A 17858-nucleotide genomic window follows, 5' to 3' on the forward strand; every position below is an offset into this window, starting at 1 on the left:
ATGCTGGCATACGTCACAATGTCAAATCATTGTCCTAAAAGTATGCAGGGAGGGAAGGATTCCCTTTGTCCTCAAGATCACCCTAGTGATGATAAGGAGGCCACGGCCGGTTGGGCAGGGTGAAGGGACTCCTGGTCTAATCCTTGTTACTGATGTGGGACACCACTGGACATTACACTCTGGTGGTGAAAGATTTCCTGGTGCAACTCACAGACAACTAAAAACAGCACCTGGGGCACCTGGGTGGTTCAGTCGGTTGAGCGTCCGACTTCAGCTCAGGTCATGATTTCGCGGTTCGTGGGTTTGAGCCCCGCATCAGGCTCTGTGCTGACGGCTCAGAACCTGGAGCTTGCTTCGGATTCTGTGTCTCCCTCTCTCCCTGCCTCTCTCTCTCTCTCTCAAAAATAAATAAACATTAAAAAATAAAAATAAAAACAGCACCCACGTCAGACGGGGCTGGCCTAGCCATGGGAAGGCACGTAGGGCAGGAGAGCTTGGCAACATGCCATAGTGGCAACATGTGGGGGAGAAGGAGCTGGGTCTCCTGGAGGCTGAGGTCTACTGCTCTGATGCAGACTGGCCTCCACTGGCCTCCCTGGGAGGCTGCGGTGTCCTCACTGCAGAAGGAAGGGTGTGATTTGGCCCTTTCCATTGGCTGACTCTGACCTGATGCTGTGCTCTTAGGCAGGACAGAGGGTGTCCTTCACTACAGACTGGACCAGAAATCCTCGAGCCCGGCTGTCAACTTCTTGTCACTTCCTCATCCCCATAAGCACATCCCTTTATTTCCCTCCGTCCCCCTGAAGGAATGAGTCAACACCGTGGTGTGCAGTGGAGAAATGGGCCATGAATTCTCTTTCGGAGCAGCAGAGAGCTCAGTGGGAAGCCAAGGAGGCGACCTCCTCCTCAGGCTGGGAATTCACAGATGGCCAGGAAGGAGGAAGAGCAGGAAATGTCATTCCAGAGCCCGTCCTGGAGGAGGATCACACAATCCTCCCCTGAGCCGTGGTCGTTAGGCTCATCCCTCTTCCAGTTGCTGTAGGCAAGCCTCCCTCCCGTCACATACATAAACCGGCCTTCAGTCACTTCATCCGTGATGCCCAAGAAGGCAGGGCTGCCGGCCATATCCTGGATGGCTTTATTCTCCTCAGCGTTCTTCGGCGTGGCCACGGTGCCCTGGAGCTCGGCGCACTGGGCCTTCACTTTGAAAAAAGGCATTCTTTCACCGTTGGTCACGTAGAACTTCTTCCCAGGTGTTTTGCCCAAGGAGAAGGCTTGCACTGAAATCACAGTGGAAGGGATAGGTTGACTGGGCTTGGAGCTCGGCCCAGGAATCTAGGCAAAAAGCCCTTCCCTGGGAACTCAGGACTCAGAGAAATAGTCCCGTGTTCAACCATGGAGTCAGATCCTAGTAAGGGAGCACTCCTCAGCAGCAGAGCAAGCCCCCGGCAGAAAGCTTGCACTCTCCTGGGACATCCCGCCCTCGAGAGGAACGTCTGTATAAACCGTCCCAGTACAGGGGACATAGGGAAGGGTGCTTGGGCCACCCTGCCAGGCTCGGGCACCAGACGTGGATGGACTGCCATCTGAGACCAGGGATTGCTGGACAAAGAGCCAGGATTCTGGAGGCGCAGACCTTCACGTGCAATCCTTCCTCTGTTACTTCCTAGCTGTGTGACAGCGAGTGAATTACCTACACTTCCCGGACCTATTGTTCCTCACCTGTAAACAGAATGGGTATAATATGCACAAATAGGGCCACTGGGAGGATTGAACGAAACCATATTACGAGATAATGCTAACCTAGCGCAGGCCGCGGTGTGTGATAAGTGTTCATAAATGTTAGCTTCGGGCGCCTGGGTGGCTCAGTCAGTTAATTGTCCAACTTCAGCTCAGGTCATGATGTCATGGTTTGTGGGTTCGAGCCCCGTATCAGGCTCTGAGATGCCAGCTCGGATCCTGGAGCCTGCTTCAGATTCTGTGTCTCCCTCTCTCTCTCTGCCCCTCCCCTGCTCAAGCTCTTTTTCTCTCTATCTATCTCTCTCTCAAATATAAATAAAAACATTAGGGGCGCCTGGGTGGCGCAGTCGGTTAAGCGTCCGACTTCAGCCAGGTCACGATCTCACGGTCCGTGAGTTCGAGCCCCGCGTCGGGCTCTGGGCTGATGGCTCAGAGCCTGGAGCCTGTTTCCGATTCTGTGTCTCCCTCTCTCTCTGCCCCTCCCCCGTTCATGCTCTGTCTCTCTCTGTCCCAAAAATAAATAAACGTTGAAAAAAATATATAAATAAAAACATTAAAAAAAATTTTTTTTTAAATGGTAGCTCTCATCTACCCTCCCCGAAACCTAGGGCACTCTGAAGAAAAAGGTGACAGCCAAGAACACACTGGGGCCAGAAAACAAGCTTACACTTTTTGACATGGTCCAGTTCCGATTTCAGTCTCCTCATCTCTGCCTCCAGGTTAGCCAGCTTAGTCTCCACAACTACAAAGCAATAGGGAGAAGGGTATTTATTGGGAAGAGGAACCCTAAATTGGAGAGGAGAGTATTTTGCCAAAGCGGAGTGGGGGAGGAGAAAGCTTACTGAAGAGTATGCTTATTCTAAAAAATAAGAAAACAAAAAGAAGCAAAAAACCCCTGCATTCCTGCCTTCTGAGATATACTTAGTAGCTCTTGTAAACTGTGACTCAGAACTAACAATAGTAATAATAATAATAGTGACGATAATAATAATAATAATCAAAACTTGTAGGGGCGCCTGGGTGGCTCAGTTGGTTAAGCCATCTGACTTTGGCCCAGGTCATGATCTCATGGTTCGTGGGTTCGAGCCCCGCGTTGGGCTCCCTGCTGACAGCTCGGAGCCTGGAGCTTGCTTCAGATTTTGTATCTCTCTCACTCTCTGCCCCTCCACCACTTATACTCTGTCTCTCAAAAATAAATAGACATTTAAAAAACCTTGTAAATTATTATGGCTCTGGATCCTGTTGTTCACATATTGCTTAAAATGTTGCAGTATTATCGTTATTTACAAGAAAAAGCCCAACTCGTTATTCTCCTTTTTGATAACTTTTTCTTAATCATTCTCTTTCATTTCTTATTCTAGGCAAACTTCTTTTTTTTAAATTTTTTTAAATGTTTATTTCTGAGAGAGAGAGAGAGAGAGAGAGAGAGAGAGACAGAGCATGAGTGGGGGAGGGGCAGAGACAGAGGGAGACACAGAATCCGAAGCAGGTTCCAGGCTCTGAGCTGTTAGCACAGAGCCCGATGCAGGGCCCGAACCCACAAACCGTGAGATCGTGACCCGAGCCAAAGTCCTACACTTAACCGACTGAGCTACCCAGGTGCCCCTAGGAAAACCTCTTAATACTTTTATAATTTTGATGGGCCAGCTGGCAGATATTAACAAGAGGTCATCATTTTACTTTTGTTGTTACCGAATTTACTTCATTTTACCCTGAACGGGGGTTGCCACGACATTCCCCGGGATTCAGGGGTCCTAGGATACCCACCGTTTCCACACCACGCTTTTGACGATAGACATAAACCCCACTCTCGAGAGGACATCGTTCCTGCCTCTCAGCCTGGAGCTGCTTGCAGACTACATCCGCTGAGGAAGAGGCAGGCCCGTGTCCCACAGAGGCCTGGGGTTGGGGTGGGGGGGTGACCTGGCAGGATTGGGAAGGCTGCACTCAGGCAGCACGTTCACAGAAACGCGTGTGCTGGATGGGCAGGAGTCGAGCGTCTTCCGATGGGGCAGCAGGAAAAGGGCCACCTCCCACCTGGCCCAGGAGTCCCCAGGGTCTGGGGTTCCCTAGGCGCACTGTACTGGGGTGAGCTCCTTACCTGAATTGTCTCCACGGTCTCCTTTGGTGCCCTTTATTCCTGGAGCCCCAGGAGGCCCTGTGTTTCCTGGAGGCCCCATTTTCCCCGGAGGGCCCTGCAAGCCTCTGAGCCCCTGCCCTGTTGTAAGAGGAAAGAAAAGTGATCCAGGGGCTGTGGCTCATTCCCTTTTTCCAGAAGTTCAGTTCGATTTACAATGACCCCAGAAAACCTCCAGTGAACCAGTGGTGACCCAAGAAAAAAGATCTTCCTGCATTCCAGGGGACAGCCTGTCCTCCGGGCCAGCTCCCTGAACAGGCAGGACACCTGCTGTCTGCAAATAACCATGCATCACGGATTCTGGGGTGGAAACGTGGAATCCTAGAGAACCAGAGAAGCATCTTTGCTTTGGAGAGAATGACCTTTCACAGGAATGATTCTGAGTGAGTCACTGCCCAGCACGATGACAGGTGAGCCTCGTCCTGTCTCCACTGGGTCCCTTACAGGGAACAGTCTGGTGTTGGGAGTAAAGATTTAAGCAGCCTGTCCTGTACCTGGTTCCCCCTTTTCTCCCTTGGGTCCATCTCGTCCATCTCTGCCTGGGATGCCACAGGCGATCGCTGAGCAGGTCTTCAGGGCATCCTCGGAGATTTTTATTTCTGAGCTGGATGCTGTCAGCATGCACAGAAGGAGGACAGGAAGTGATGAAGACAGGAACATGGTCCTCACCTTAGAGTGGAGAAAGTCAAGGAAAATAATTCTGTCTCATCTTGTTCAGTCAACCTTTGCTATCACCTCTGGTGCGCTGGACCCTGTGTTGGGGGCAGCAGGCCCAGAGGGGACTATTATAGCCCTTGGCTCTGAGTTACTCTCACACCACAGGGGAAACACACAAGTAAAAAGTCGTAGAGGTGCTAAAACAAAGGTAATGTAACAGAGTCATATACACAAGAGTAACACAACAGGGGCCCATTCTCCCTGGGGCTCCAGTGCCCCTGTGGGTTCAAGCCTGGGTAGCTTAGGCCACCCTGTGCATGAGGGCCCATGGGATCTGGAAATCACAAATTAGCCCCGCTCCCAGTGGCCTGGCAAAGGCAGAGAGCTGATCGCCTGTGTGAGCTTTGACTCTCTTTCTTGACTCCCTTGAGGAGTCTTGAGGGCCAAGGGAACCTCAGTTTCCCTCTTCTTCCCCTTCCCATGGGCCCTAAAGTTAGACAAACTCTAGCAGATGACATGAGGCAGGACCCGGTTTATGACATCCGTTCTCTCATTTCATGTAAAAAGTCCGTCTTTCACTCCAGGCCCCATCCGCCCTCTGGATCGTGTACAGCTGTTTCCCCCACAGCTTGTCAATCATCTTGTAGCAAGTGTCTCTTTTGTGACAGGCACTTGGTGGGGGCTCAGGACCCAGAGTGCCCTGAGGCAGGGTTCTGACCCTCAGAACAGAACCTCTTTCGGTCCTCGATCCTGGCCAGATGAGACGGATTTTCTCCTTCCCTTGGCTTGAGGTTTTCCACTGAGAGGTCACGTTTGCCAGCCAGAACCCAGGCTCCTAAAATTTCTGTTCACGCTGGAGCTGCCATGCTGTCAGGTCTGTTCCTTCTCCAGTCAGGGTCCTCTGCATGCTGCCCAGATGCCTCCCCAGCTCTGTGCCCTGATCCCACCGCCAGATTCTCATCCAGCTTTTGCTCAAGTTGGCCCCCTTTCCAGGAAACCTTGGCAGCCGCTGGGCCTCTCGAGGCTCTAATCCCAGTGTCCCCGGGCCTTGCTCCCTAACTCCTGAATCTGCCCTTGCCTTCCCTGGCCTGTCAGCCGCCTTAACCCTTCCCTTCCTCCAGGACTCAGTGAGAAGTAATAAGTTGGAGGAGAACTTTTTTTTCTTTTTAAAATTTTGTAATGTTTTTATTTATTTTTGAGACAGAGAGAAACAGAGCATGAGCAGGGGAAGGGCAGAAGAGAGAGGGAGACACAGAACCCAAAGCAGACTCCAGGCTCTGAGCCATCAGCACAAAGCCTGATGCGGGGCTCGAACTCACGGAGGGTGAGATCATGGCCTGAGCTGAAGTCGGACGCTTAACCGACTGAGCCACCCAGGTGCCCCTGGAGGAGAACTTTCTTGATCACATTCTTCTCCTCCTTTCTGCTTTCTATCTTTTTTCTTTTTTTTAACTTCCCCTAATTACGCTGGAGGCCAAAGTCAGGGCTTAAACATGTTGCTGGCGGACACACCCCACTTCCATTCTTCTCTTTGGCTGGAAAGACCACCCTTTAGTTCACAGAAGGTCAAGTGGACCCTGGAAGGATTCAAATGCCCCAGGTCAGCTGGAGATAGAGGCCTTGAGTGGACCTGAACCCCCCACCAAAGTCCCTGCCCGGACCTCACATGATCAAGTCGAGTGGCCAGACCCCTGGCCCCGGGGCCTTTACCTCTGTCCTCCAGGAATGACTTACTAGGGCCTCCTCAAAGCACTGAGGCTATGGCAGGGAAGCAGGTCCTCCAGCCCAGGGACGTCAGGCCCAATTAACCTGGTGACCAGGGACAGTGCCGGACTGGCCTTCAACCCCAGATTAATCAACAACTGTCCTTAGAGCCGCTGTGGACTGGGCAGCTCTCCAGGGCTGCTGGTGGGGTCAGAGGCTCAGCACTGGACAGCTCACTACTTTAATACCCTAAAGTCCTCCCTCCGTTGCCCCCTCCCATGCGCCCACCCCCACAGCTCCACCACTCTGACTCTCCAGACTCAGAGTCTAGCCGCTAGTTTCCTCCAGATATTCATTTCTAGAAGAGACACCGTTTGACGCTCTACCAAGCATGTGACCTCACGCATACGCACACGCACGTACACACACACCTGCGTGAACAAGCATACACCTCTGTGTCAGCTGCTCTGACTAGTTCACCCTTCCATTTGTGTTAGTTTTACTGCGGTGGGGGGGTGGTTAACCACTGAGTCCCCTCATGCCTCCCTTTAAATGTCATCTTTGGGGGCACCTGGGTGGCTCAGTCGGTTAAGGGTCCAGCTTCGGCTCAGGTCATGATCTCACGGTTTGTGAGTTCGAGCCCCGCGTCGGGCTCTGTGCTGACAGCCCTGAGCCTGGATTCTGCTTCGGATTCTGTGTCTCCCTCTCTCTCTGCCCTTCCCCCTGTTCACACTCTCTCTCAAGTCTGAATAAACGTTAAAAAAAAATTTAAGAAAAAAAAATGTCATCTTTGGATGAGGCACCCATGTCACAGAGGGAGCCACAGGGGAGGAAGTATTTGTAAATCACTCAAGTTCAAAGTTGAATGCAGGCACTTGCACTGCTGTTCCAGCCTAGGACACTTCCCTCTACCTCTGCATGACTGTTTGTTGTCATTCACATTTCAGATTAATTTTTTTTTTAAGTTTATTTATTTTTGGGACAGAGAGAGACAGAGCATGAACGGGGAAGGGGCAGAGAGAGAGGGAGACACAGAATCGGAAACAGGCTCCAGGCTCCGAGCCATCTGCCCAGAGCCCGACGTGGGGCTCGAACTCACGGACCGCGAGATGGTGACCTGGCTGAAGTCGGACGCTTAACCGACTGCGCCACCCAGGCGCCCCCACATTTCAGATTAAATACTATCTCTGGAGAAAGGGCTTTCCTTTACCATTTCATTTTAAGTGGCCACTCTATCGTGTCTTCCTGGTTTAATTCTCCGCCTATAATTTCTCTCCCCGTAAAACTGTCTTGTTTACTTAATTGTATACTCCTTGACCACCGAGCTCCTTTAGAACAAGAACTTCTCCAGAACGGGGCTGTGGTTCTCAGCTGTTGTGGCCCCACCCAGAAGGGTGCCTGGAAGCAGGGAGAGTGCTGGATAAACAATTACAGATGAACGAGTCCTTCCGCATCACCTCCTCAAAGCAGCCTGCCCGACTGCTCCCCAGCCACGACTCACGTCAGTGCCCACTTTCCCAGATACCTTCCTGGCTTGTCTCCCAGGGCGCATCCCGGGGCTGGGCACCCAGGAAGAGTCCCCTGAGAGAGTCCCCTGGGAGGAGCAGAGACCCTGAGCAGGAGCAGGCACCAGACCAATCCACGGTTCCTCCGTGCCTGGGTTTCCAGTAGCGTCAGCTTCTTATCTCCCGAGCCTGACCAAGTGGCCTTTTTCAAGTCCCTGACCTGACCTTTGATTCCCGCCCTCCCTGCAAACTTACACTCACTCTTTGAAACACTTAGCCTTACCAAACAGCTCGAGGGGTTTGCTTTTTCCCTGGTGAGGCGTCGGGGCGGGGCCACTTCCTCTTGACTCTGCCTTGTGATTGGTGTTCTGGCTTCTCAAGGCTCTTCAGCTCTGTGTACTCCCAGATTCCTGGGGCCCATCGTACAGAAGACCCCTCTCAGGCCTGTGTTTCCTGGTGCCATTGACACAACTTTGAAGGGCCCCGAGCTCAGAGGACAAAGACTCTTCGGCCCATGCAGCAAATGGGCAGACCTCCCAGAAAGGTGGGAATTTAAAACTGAGAGAATTACATAAAACCAGAACCCTACATGCTCCAGACTAGAGGAACGGTGGCTTGGGAAGTAGGGGAGAGAGCACGACTGGAGGAGGGAGGGATGAGCAGAGGGACCATAAGAAAGCCTTAACTCCGGTGGGGAAGGTCTTCCCTTGAAGATGCATATTCTTGCGTCTGTCCTCTTGTAGGTCCGTGTTTTAATGTATGCTATTACTATTATTCTGCTATGATGACGATGATGATTTTTTAAGGTTTATTTATTTTGGGGGGAAGAGAATGAGTGGGGGAGGGGCGGAGAGAGAGGTAGAGAGAGAATCCTAAGCAGAGCCCCACTCAAGGGCTCCAATCTCACAGCCTGGGCGGAAATCAAGAGTCGGACGCTTAACTGACTGAACCACCCAGGTGCCCCCGTGATTATTACTGAATTTTGTTATTAAGGCCAAGATGAAACATAATTTTTCATCTTGAGTTTCAAGATGAGTTTCAGCTCATCACAACCTGGTGCACCATAGGGACGTGCATCCTGGGCACCTCAGGATTTTCTCAGCTGGAGATCAGGTAAGTTTGAGTTCACTTTGTGAAAATCACCCAACACAGTAGGAAATAAGCAGAAAGAAATCTGCCTGGTACAACAAGCCTCAAAGCTAGTCCTCCAAGTATTGTTGACTCTGTGTTACAGATAAATTGATATTTTTCATTTTTTATTATTTTTAAGTTTTACTTATTTATTTTGAGAGAAAGAGCGAGCAAGGAAAGGACAGAGAGAGAAAGAGAGATTCCCAAGCAGGCTCTGCACTGTCGGCACAGGGCCCGATGTGGGGCTCGAACCCAAGAACCATGAGATCATGACCTGACCTGAAATCAAGAGTCGGACGTTCAACTGTCTGTGCTACCCAGGTGCCCTGATGAATTGATATTTTTAAAAAGATGGTAAAAGAAAAGAAAAGAAAAGAAAAGAAAAGAAAAGAAAAGAAAGGAAGGAAAGGAAGGAAGGAAGGAAGGGAAGGAAGGAGGAAGGAAGGAAGGAAGGAGGAAGGAGAAAGAAATATTTAAATAATGAAATCAATGAAGTAGAATAAAGAAATCACTCTGAAGCTAATAATACAATTTTTAAAAACGATTCTTTGCAAAAACACAATAAATGATCTTGGCAAATCTGACCATGGTAGTTTGGATTATTGTTCCTGCTATTTTACTTCTCCGTGTCATAGAATTCTATATCCATGCCCTTGGCCATGGTATTTTGCAGAGCCTCCACTGGGGTATGTAGAGTCCCCTACATCCCAACCCCTGTGATATTTGGCTCGGCCGTGTGAGGGTGAGCAGACACAAAGGAGCGGTGCTTTAAATGCACGTGCAGGTTGAATCCGGCCTCTTCTTGGCTTTTCCAATCATGGGAAGAATATGTCCCTGCTACCACTAATATCAGAATAATTAGATGATGTGGAGCACACACAAACCCACCTGAAAGCCAGAAGTAACTATTAAAGTCCAGTCCTGCATCACTGGTTAATAGCACAGTCTCTGGAATCTGACTTCCTGTATTCATGACCCAGGTCCTCCTTGAACTGGCCGCATGACCTTTGGCAAAGCACTTTAACCTCTGTGTGCCCCAATATTCTTATTTGTGAATTGGGGATAATAACAGCATCTCCATAGTAGGGTCGATGAGGATTACATGAGTTAACCCAAGTGTAGAATCTGGCACCAAGTAAGTGTGATGAGAGTATCAGCCACTAATTTGACCAAGTAAGGTGTATCCCAAGAATGGAAGGATGGTTCAATATCAAAAAACAAATCCATGTAACTCACTAATTTAATATATAACAAGTTTGATTGAGAGCCTTAATGCAGACGTGTACAATCTGGAAGCTTGAAGCTCACCCTGTTCTCAAAACTAACACATGGTCTTACAATTTTTCATACTTTTTTTCCCCCAGATGCCGGCAATGCAAACTATCTAGGGCTGACTTATTTTATTTTATTTTATTTTATTTTATTTTACTTTATTTTATTTTATTTTATTTTGGGGGAGAGGGGGGGAGAGAGAGAGAGAGAGAGAGAGAGAGACCCAAGCAGGCTCCACACTCAGTGTGGAGCCCGATGTGGGGCTTGATCCCACGACTTGGGGATCATGACCTGAGCCCAAATCAAGAGTCAGATGCTCAACCCACTGAGCAACCTAGGTGTCCCCATAGGGCTGATTTAAGACCCAGTCCAAATGATTATCGGCCTCCAGTGTTGTCACTGGGATCTCCATTTCACCTGTGATTCATCACCACGCTGGCCAGAGGGTGTTGGCCAGGCTTGAGGCTGGGGTTTCTTGAAGTGAAGGGTGGGCAGTGGCCTTCTCTCTTGCTTCTCTGAGCAGGTAGGGGGTGGAGAGAATGATGGTGCCAGAGGTGGGCAATAGCCACTCGCGGGAGGAACCACATGTCAGTGGGGACACTGCTGCTTCTTAGCCCGCCCCTGACTGCTTGTTAGGTCCCTTTGTATGACTGATTCCCAGTGACAGTTCCTCTCAGAAGCTGGGTCTTCAAGAAAGGACTCTGTGAGAGCCTACAGCTGTGTGCTCCCTACCCTTAACATCAGGTCAGTGGATATTTCACTTCAGAGGTTCTTGTTCTTCGTGTTCCCAGGGGCAACCTGCTCATAAGTAGAGTTTAAACCTGGCTTGCTTCCATGACACTGACATTCATACAGGCCCTGGGAAACCCCATCCAGGTGGTGGCAATCCACATTGCCCTGGAACACTCCTGCTCACGGGTCCGTTCTCCCCTCCACCTCCCCGTGCCCCAGCCGGGTCAGCACATCAGCGATTGTAGAACAGGAAAATTTCCCCCTTCGCATTCCAGGGAAGGCGAAGCAATTTGGGCATCCCTACTCGCTAAGATTAGGATGCTAGGAGAGTCCCCTCCCCACGCCTATGGAAGGGATAGTTTCCACTGTGGAAGTAGGTATGGCATCCAAGGTGGGTCGGCCTCCTTTCCCCTCTTTAGTCCTTCTTATACTGACCAAAAGGAGGAGAATCACCAAACCACCCATGGTGAGCCCTCTCAGGTTCCATGGTGCCATTCCTGGGATGTCTCTCCAACCTTAAATGGTGAGGCACGTAAAACCTCTTCTTTTCATCTGTGGGCTCTAGATGCCAGTACCCAGGTGGTGTGGGGAATGACTTAACCGCAATAAATGACTTTCAATGTTAACAGATTAAGTTAACACATGCTATTATGAATGGTTTTCCGTATACACTTAGTGCCCCAAAAAGATATTTATCATTGAGCATCTTCAACAATGTATGGGGGCTCTTGGCCCATACAGAAGATTAAAATGATGCTCAAGACATATAAATATTATAAGGAACAGGCAGAATTTCTGTCATCTGTAACAACATTCATAGAATTTACAAAATATAAGATAATTATATCAAAAATATTAAGGGCAAAATGAGAATCCAAAAAGATGTTTGTGTATAAGATCAGCAAAAAATCAATAGCTTCCTTATAAACCAGGGATACTTACTTTAAAGTGGTAAAAAATAATACAGTAACCATAGCAAATAAAACCATAAAGTAAATAAAAATAACACTAAGAAGAAAGGAGAAGACATCAATTGCCAGAGGCTTAGATTGTTCGTCTATAAAATAGCAAAAATATGCTTCCCTTTTTTGCTTTTTTGAATTTTGGGGAAGCCCCAATAATTCGTATGCTGGGCCCTAAGCCCACGTGGCAGGGTGGCCCGATGAAAACTTAACATTTAAGAAAGATGAGAAATATTTCTACTCATTTCCACCTGGGCTGGTGGGGTTTGATCCACAGCTCTCTTTTGCCCAAGAAAAGATGCAGTGAGCGAGAGCATTTGAAGATGTAAAGGTAGGAGAAGGGGGGACCTTTCTGGAGATGGGGCACATACGTGTCTCCTGCCCCCTCAAGCAAGTAGAGACGCGGTCTGATTCCCACACATCCCTGGAGCACGGGGACATGGTCCCTTTTCATGTAGACCTGAGGCTGAGGTGGCTCACAGAGGCTGGGACAGAGCCCCGAATGCCGTCATCTTTGGGCTATGGAAAACATCCAGGTGGCTAAGCGGAAAATGGAAGGCATGATATTACCACCCACCAAGGGACCATGAGGACTTAGATCAGGCATTATCTTAACACCAGCCCTCAATGATGATGCCCATAGGTTCTTCCAGGTGTTTTTTTTGTAGCTCACCATACGCTCGTACCATATGTGTGTACAACATATAGCTGCACCAGTTGGAAGCAGGTCACCTCTCCCATCCAACAAAGAAGGCATTTACCTGAGACCCCAACGGTCCATTTTTCAGGCAAGTGGGGGCTTGGAACCAGAGTTCATTTGATTTACAAAAATACAGTAATGTGTTGTTCTTTTCTTTCTTTCTTTCTCTTTCTTTCTTTCTTTCTTTTCTTTCTTTCTTTCTTTCTCTCTCTCTTTCTTTCTTTCTTTTTTTTTTTGAGAGAGAGAGAGGGCACAGGTGAGTGAGGGGCAGAGAGAGAGAAGGAAGGAGAGAGAGAGAAGCAGGGCTCACCTGAAATGGGGTTCATGTTCACCCAGTTAAGGGCTCGAGCACACCCAGTGAGGGACTCTAAGTCACCAACCATGGGATCATGACCCGAGCTGAAGTAAGATGCTTAATGACTGAGCCACCCAAGCACCCGGAAACGTGTTATTTCTTGAAACCAAAGCAATGAAAACTCACGTTAACGCAGTCATGATTTATTACACGGAAATCGCCTCTGTCTGGCAAGAGGTGACGTGGTTGTGAGCATAAACTTCAGGTCCAGGTAGATAGGTGTGAATCCAGCCTCTGCCACTTGCCCCAAGTAATAAAACTCAAAACACTTAACTTCTCTAAGTTTCAGTGTCCTTGTATAAAAATGGGGAAAATAAGGCTGGGTCTATGGTGTTGGGTAAAGATGAAATCATACTCCAAAAGATGTATTAGACGTGCTTGGCAAGTTTCTGGGTAACCAGACTCGGCACATACACTATTTATGTGCTCGATAACTAGCTCGTGGTGTGGGTGGTGTGAGCAACTTACGGAGACCCAAAACGGTGTGGGGATATGTTCGTCGGCAGGAAGGAGCTTGGACTACGTCTGGGGTCAGGGATGAGATCTTCCCTAGTGGTGTAAACCGGCTGCTTTTAGGTCAGGGAGTTGAGCAGGCAACCCAAGACTCAAGGAAGTGGATAATCCGTGCCAATCGTCAGGGTTAGGTTGGCCTCCACCACGCCGTGACACCACCTTGCCCTCTGACCTCACGGAGACAGAGACCGGATAATCCCAAATGGGTCCTTAGCTCCCGCATTTGGAATTCCCCAGAATTCCACCTGTCTCTATCATTATGCTTGACCAGCACTGCTAAATCTTGATGGGGCTGGGCAGGTGGTAGTCTGCAGAGGTAGGAGTAGGGGAAGCCAGGAAGCAGCCACCTTCTGTGTGATTTTGGAGGGAACTTCCATCCCGGGGCCTCACTGTTGCCATCTAGAAATGAAGGGACTGGACAAGAAGAGGAAGAAGGAGGTCTCCGTCTCTTCCAAAGGGCAAAGTTAGGAGTGGGGCCCAGAATGCGTTACCGGGAAGGGCTCAGGGGGAGTGTCAGACTGATTCATGATGTGGGTAGGGATTCAGGGCCTGTCGGGGGAGTGGAGCGGCTAAGCATGCCTCCCGCCCTGACAGCCACAAGTACAATTTTGTTGAAAAGGAGCATCTCAGAGATCAGGTGCATCTTCAGGATGGAGGCCGAAAGGCAAGGCAGGGCCCTGTCTACTCTGTGGCCTGGGCGCCCGCTCAAAACTCACAGATGGCCAGGCGGTACTGCAGGCAGTTTTTGTTATTCCACTGCCCGTCTGTGTACATCTCCACGCACTTCTCTTTGCCCCCACCCCTGGGCTCCCCTGGGTACCAGTTGGTGTAATTCACGGGGGCCCCATCCAGGTAGCAGAAGTCTCCAGGGCTGGGGCCCTCCTCCAGGCCCAGGTAGGCGTAAGTGTTGTGCTTCCTCACGATGCTGGCGATGGCTTCGTTCTCTTCTGGGCTCGTCGGGACAGCAATGCGGCCACCTGCTCTGGCACATGACTCTCTAATGACGTCAAAATTAACCGACTGCCCGTTGGTGGAGAAGACCTTTTCTCCCACTACCAGCATGGACTCCTGCAAACTTAGGACTGGAGCAGAAGAACCGAGTCAGGCCACAGACCGCTCTGGATCTAAGTCCCTTCCCTCACTCGGGCTCTCGGCCTTCACGCCCTCTCTGCCTCTCCTCCCTCCACCAACCCCAGTCTTCCCAAATTCCCCTCCATGCTCTCATCATCCCGTTCATTTGTTCACCCATTTAACACCTACTTACTTTCCACCCATTTAACAACTGCATTTTCCTGGGGCTCGACAGAAAGCAACATAGGCAGAGACCTTGCACTCCCCTGACATAGGGAACTGATCTGCGTCTACCTCTGGCTTTCTGAGTCATTCAAAGACATCAGGAAAGGGAAAGTTTCATTCTTTTCCCCCAAGACCTGCATATCCATGCCTGTTTGTCAAGTCTCTAGGGCCTGGGGGCACCTGGGTGGTTCCTTCTGTTAAGCGTCCAGCTCTTGATTTTGGCTCAGGTCATGATCTCACAGTTCGTGGGATCGAGCCCCGAGTTGGGCTCTGCACTGACAGCATGGAGCCTGCTTGGGATTCTCTCTCTCTCTCTCTCCCTCTCTCTCTCTCTGCCTCTTCCCTGCTTGCTCATGCATCCTCTCTCTGTCCCTCTCTCTCTCAAAATAAATAAATAAACTTAAAAAAAGGCTCTAGGTTCTGGAGCCTGATGCTGGGCAGCAGAGGAACTTATGGGAGACCCTCTGTGCTAGAGGCCCTGGGGAGCCCCCTTACCTCCCATGGCCTGCTGGATCTGATGTCTCAAGTCACGGAGCGTGGTTTGGAGCTCCTCGTCTAGAGAAGCTGGAAGCCCTGTCAAGAGATTCCCACCCAAGATGAGGGCGAGCCAACAGAGACCCCCCCACTAGCTGCCAAGCAGGCATGCTGCCAGCTGCAAGCCTGGCATTCTGCCCTTTGCTTGTCCGTACCCACCACTCAGGCCCTGGAGTATGGGTCCACACACGCTGCATCCTTTGACGCAGCCCTGCACCTGCTGGACCCCTCCCTGCGCGTCTTTCCTGCCTGTCCTTTAATGGCTCTGTCTGCCCACTCCTATGGATTTTTCCGGTTTGGACGCAAGCTCCCTTCCCTCACCCTCCACCAAAAGCAAACCTGGCTCTTTCTGCGGCCTCCTGATTGACCTTGGTCACCGCTCTGAGCCTTGGCGTTCCGCTCTGTGTGGGGGGCTCCCATTCACCTCATCTGCCTGGACCCCACCTAGCTCCCTACACCTTTCACAATGCCCCCCAGTGCCTCAGCCCTAGGAAGTGCCTTCCCTGCCTCCCATGCTGTCCCCACCCCACCCCTGACGCCCTGCCCGTCCCGATGTGTGGAGCGCTCTCGGCACCCACAGTCCCTCCCTGTGGCGCACTACTTGGGCATCTCTGGCTCCTCTCCTCGGCCTCATCTTCTCTTACTTAGGCTGAGCGCCATGACTTTCGGGGACCTCCACGGTTCTGTCTGATCCCCATCCTCCCGCATGTAGCTGCTCACGTGGGCGCAGTGCCCGTGCGGATGCGGCCCGCTCACCTGGAGGGCCTCTCTCGCCAGGCTCCCCCTGTACGCCACGCTCTCCAGCGACGCCAGGGGCTCCGGTCAGCCCATTAGGCCCGGAGCAGGCTGGTGTTCCTCCAGGCGGGCCCATCGGGCCTGGAAAGAGAAGGGGACACTGATCTGTCGTATCCGCCACCCACAGCCGGGCTGGGGCTGATGTGAAGTGACCTCCCTTATCAGCTGAGCTGACTCACCTGTCACCTCATGGGCACTTTGAGGGTAGACTCTCCAGGGCTGCTCTAGTCTAAGGCCCCCCAGGGACCGCCCACCATGCCCACCATCCGGCCGACCGTTGCACCCAGCCCAGAGCCCTGGACGGGTGGGCCTCCTGAAGGCAGGTCACTGTCCCTCGGCTGAGGCTCGGCCTCTCACTCAGTACCTGGAGGCCCAGGGTCTCCTTTGATGCCGTCTCTCCCATCTCTGCCTGGCAGGCCGTGGGATCCAGGAGTGCCAGGGATGCCAGGACTTCCGATACAGACCTCCTTCACCTTGTACTCAGTGCCGGAAGCCATCAGCAAGGCCAGAGTGAGGACCAAAGAGGACAGCAACATGGCTTCTGCTGCAGTGGTTCTTCCTGCAGAAAGAAAGGGCCACTGGCCCATCTGAAGCATTTGCAAAGGTTTCCCCCCTTGCTGGGCTTTGTCAAGATTCAGGCACAGGGCCAGGCCCGAGGGCTCGGGCAGGTACAGACAGGACTTTGAGAAAGACCCCAACTATCCTTGGAAACCCCCGGCCTCCTCTGCAGTCTCATGCCTCACCTCTCGGGCTGGAGGCCGTGTGGCACCTGGGCTGGTGGGGAGGGCCTGGGCTGTCAGGGGGCCTGGCTTCTAATGCAATCTCTGGTCATACCTCACTGTGTGACCGCAGGAACTCGTGTCACCTGTCTTGACTTCTGCTAAAACTTCTGTGCCCTGGAGACAATCCTGACCTGTCCCTCTCAGGCTTTGGGGTTCACTCCCTCTGTTCCTATACTCTCAGCTACCCTCTTGCGGGGTCTAAGGGGCCATGTTCCTGAGGATAAACAATAGATGACCAGTGTCGATGATAGGACATCCCATGCCCCCCCCCCCCCCTGCTGCTGGGGAGTCTCCTTCTCCTTGGCAGGCTGTCCTCTCCCTCGCTGGCAGGGAGTTTCCAGGGAGAGTGGATCTGGCCGAGGAGCATGGCAGAGTATAAGGGTATTCTCAAGCCCATCTTCCTGCATCCATAGTTATGATTCTGGGAACAACTCCCCGTGGTGCATGCGGAGGCCCCCTTCTTCCCAGGCTGACCCTTAGTTGCGCTTGTGATTGCTGGGCTGGCTCTCATGGCCTGTAACCCGTGCACTGGGTAAGACGGGATGGGGCTAAACTTACCCATCCAACAGAGCCCACGGGGATCTCTGCCTTCAGGTCGGAGTGGAGAGGTGGGCAGCACCATTTATATGGATGCAGGCTACCAGGCTTCCTCTCCACCCCAGAGAGGCTCCTGTCACAAGGGCCTCTATTTGGGGAAGGGCCAGTCAGGAAGCGGCCATCTTGTTTACACAGCAACATTCCCTCTCAGGGCACTCAGGCTGGAGGGGCACTTAGAAAACTGGCTAAAGAGAAACTTCAGGCCCGTAAGCAGGGAAATGTCTCATGGGGTGGGACTCTGACTTCCCCAGCAGGGAAAGGGGAGAACACTTACATAGGCACCGGTGGGGGCACGCAGCAAAGGGAGCCTTCTCCCTCCTGGGCCTCGGCCCCGTCCTGGCCGGTGACACATTCGTAGAACCACCACCACCATCCCCCAGATGCCCACCAGCAGGAGACGACATACCAGGGTTGTGTTCTTTTCCCAGGGGAGCAAAGACCTACAG

General features: G+C 51.4%; 2 protein-coding genes across 4 annotated transcripts; both read right to left on the reverse strand.

The window, feature by feature from the left end:
* Positions 1-765: 765 nt before the first annotated feature.
* On the reverse strand, positions 766-6390 carry MBL2 (mannose binding lectin 2). Of its 2 annotated transcripts, none has more exons than XM_040485565.1 (5): positions 6269-6390; positions 4372-4547; positions 3842-3958; positions 2408-2482; positions 766-1280 (listed from the first exon to the last, which is right to left on the reverse strand). In XM_040485565.1, exons 2-5 carry the CDS (start codon positions 4535-4537, stop codon positions 907-909), a joined length of 732 nt encoding a protein of 243 aa, XP_040341499.1. In that variant the 5' UTR covers positions 4538-4547; positions 6269-6390; the 3' UTR covers positions 766-906. The 2 variants fall into 2 exon arrangements, with proteins under 2 accessions (XP_040341499.1, XP_040341500.1); XM_040485566.1 differs by having other exon boundaries at positions 6245-6355.
* Positions 6391-13017: 6627 nt separating this feature from the next.
* Positions 13018-17485, reverse strand: LOC121036864 (pulmonary surfactant-associated protein A-like). 2 transcript variants are annotated; one of them, XM_040485567.1, is made up of 5 exons: positions 17374-17485; positions 16398-16592; positions 15995-16114; positions 15200-15277; positions 13018-14490 (listed from the first exon to the last, which is right to left on the reverse strand). In XM_040485567.1, exons 1-5 carry the CDS (start codon positions 17435-17437, stop codon positions 14114-14116), a joined length of 834 nt encoding a protein of 277 aa, XP_040341501.1. In that variant the 5' UTR covers positions 17438-17485; the 3' UTR covers positions 13018-14113. The 2 variants fall into 2 exon arrangements, with proteins under 2 accessions (XP_040341501.1, XP_040341502.1); XM_040485568.1 differs by having other exon boundaries at positions 16398-16611; positions 17374-17471.
* Between the last annotated feature and the right edge of the window lie 373 nt (positions 17486-17858).

This window comes from Herpailurus yagouaroundi, unplaced genomic scaffold (genome assembly GCF_014898765.1).
Source record: "Herpailurus yagouaroundi ecotype Mexico unplaced genomic scaffold, PumYag 163, whole genome shotgun sequence".
In the NCBI taxonomy this organism is placed as follows: domain Eukaryota; kingdom Metazoa; phylum Chordata; class Mammalia; order Carnivora; family Felidae; genus Herpailurus; species Herpailurus yagouaroundi.

What these genes read in the sequence shown, in the direction of transcription:
- MBL2 (XM_040485565.1), bottom strand. Translation starts at nt 4,537, where the DNA reads ATGTTCCTGTCTTCATCACTTCCTGTCCTCCTTCTGTGCATGCTGACA. An exon ending in GGGAGAAAAGGGGGAACCAG is followed by an intron (nt 3,959 to 4,371) that starts GTACAGGACAGG and finishes CTCTTACAACAG; the next exon opens with GGCAGGGGCTCAGAGGCTTG. An exon ending in AGACCGTGGAGACAATTCAG is followed by an intron (nt 2,483 to 3,841) that starts GTAAGGAGCTCA and finishes ATTGCTTTGTAG; the next exon opens with TTGTGGAGACTAAGCTGGCT.
- LOC121036864 (XM_040485567.1), bottom strand. Translation starts at nt 17,437, where the DNA reads ATGGTGCTGCCCACCTCTCCACTCCGACCTGAAGGCAGAGATCCCCGT. An exon ending in TGGCGAGAGAGGCCCTCCAG is followed by an intron (nt 15,278 to 15,994) that starts GTGAGCGGGCCG and finishes ATCTCTTGACAG; the next exon opens with GGCTTCCAGCTTCTCTAGAC. An exon ending in GATCCAGCAGGCCATGGGAG is followed by an intron (nt 14,491 to 15,199) that starts GTAAGGGGGCTC and finishes CTTCTGCTCCAG; the next exon opens with TCCTAAGTTTGCAGGAGTCC.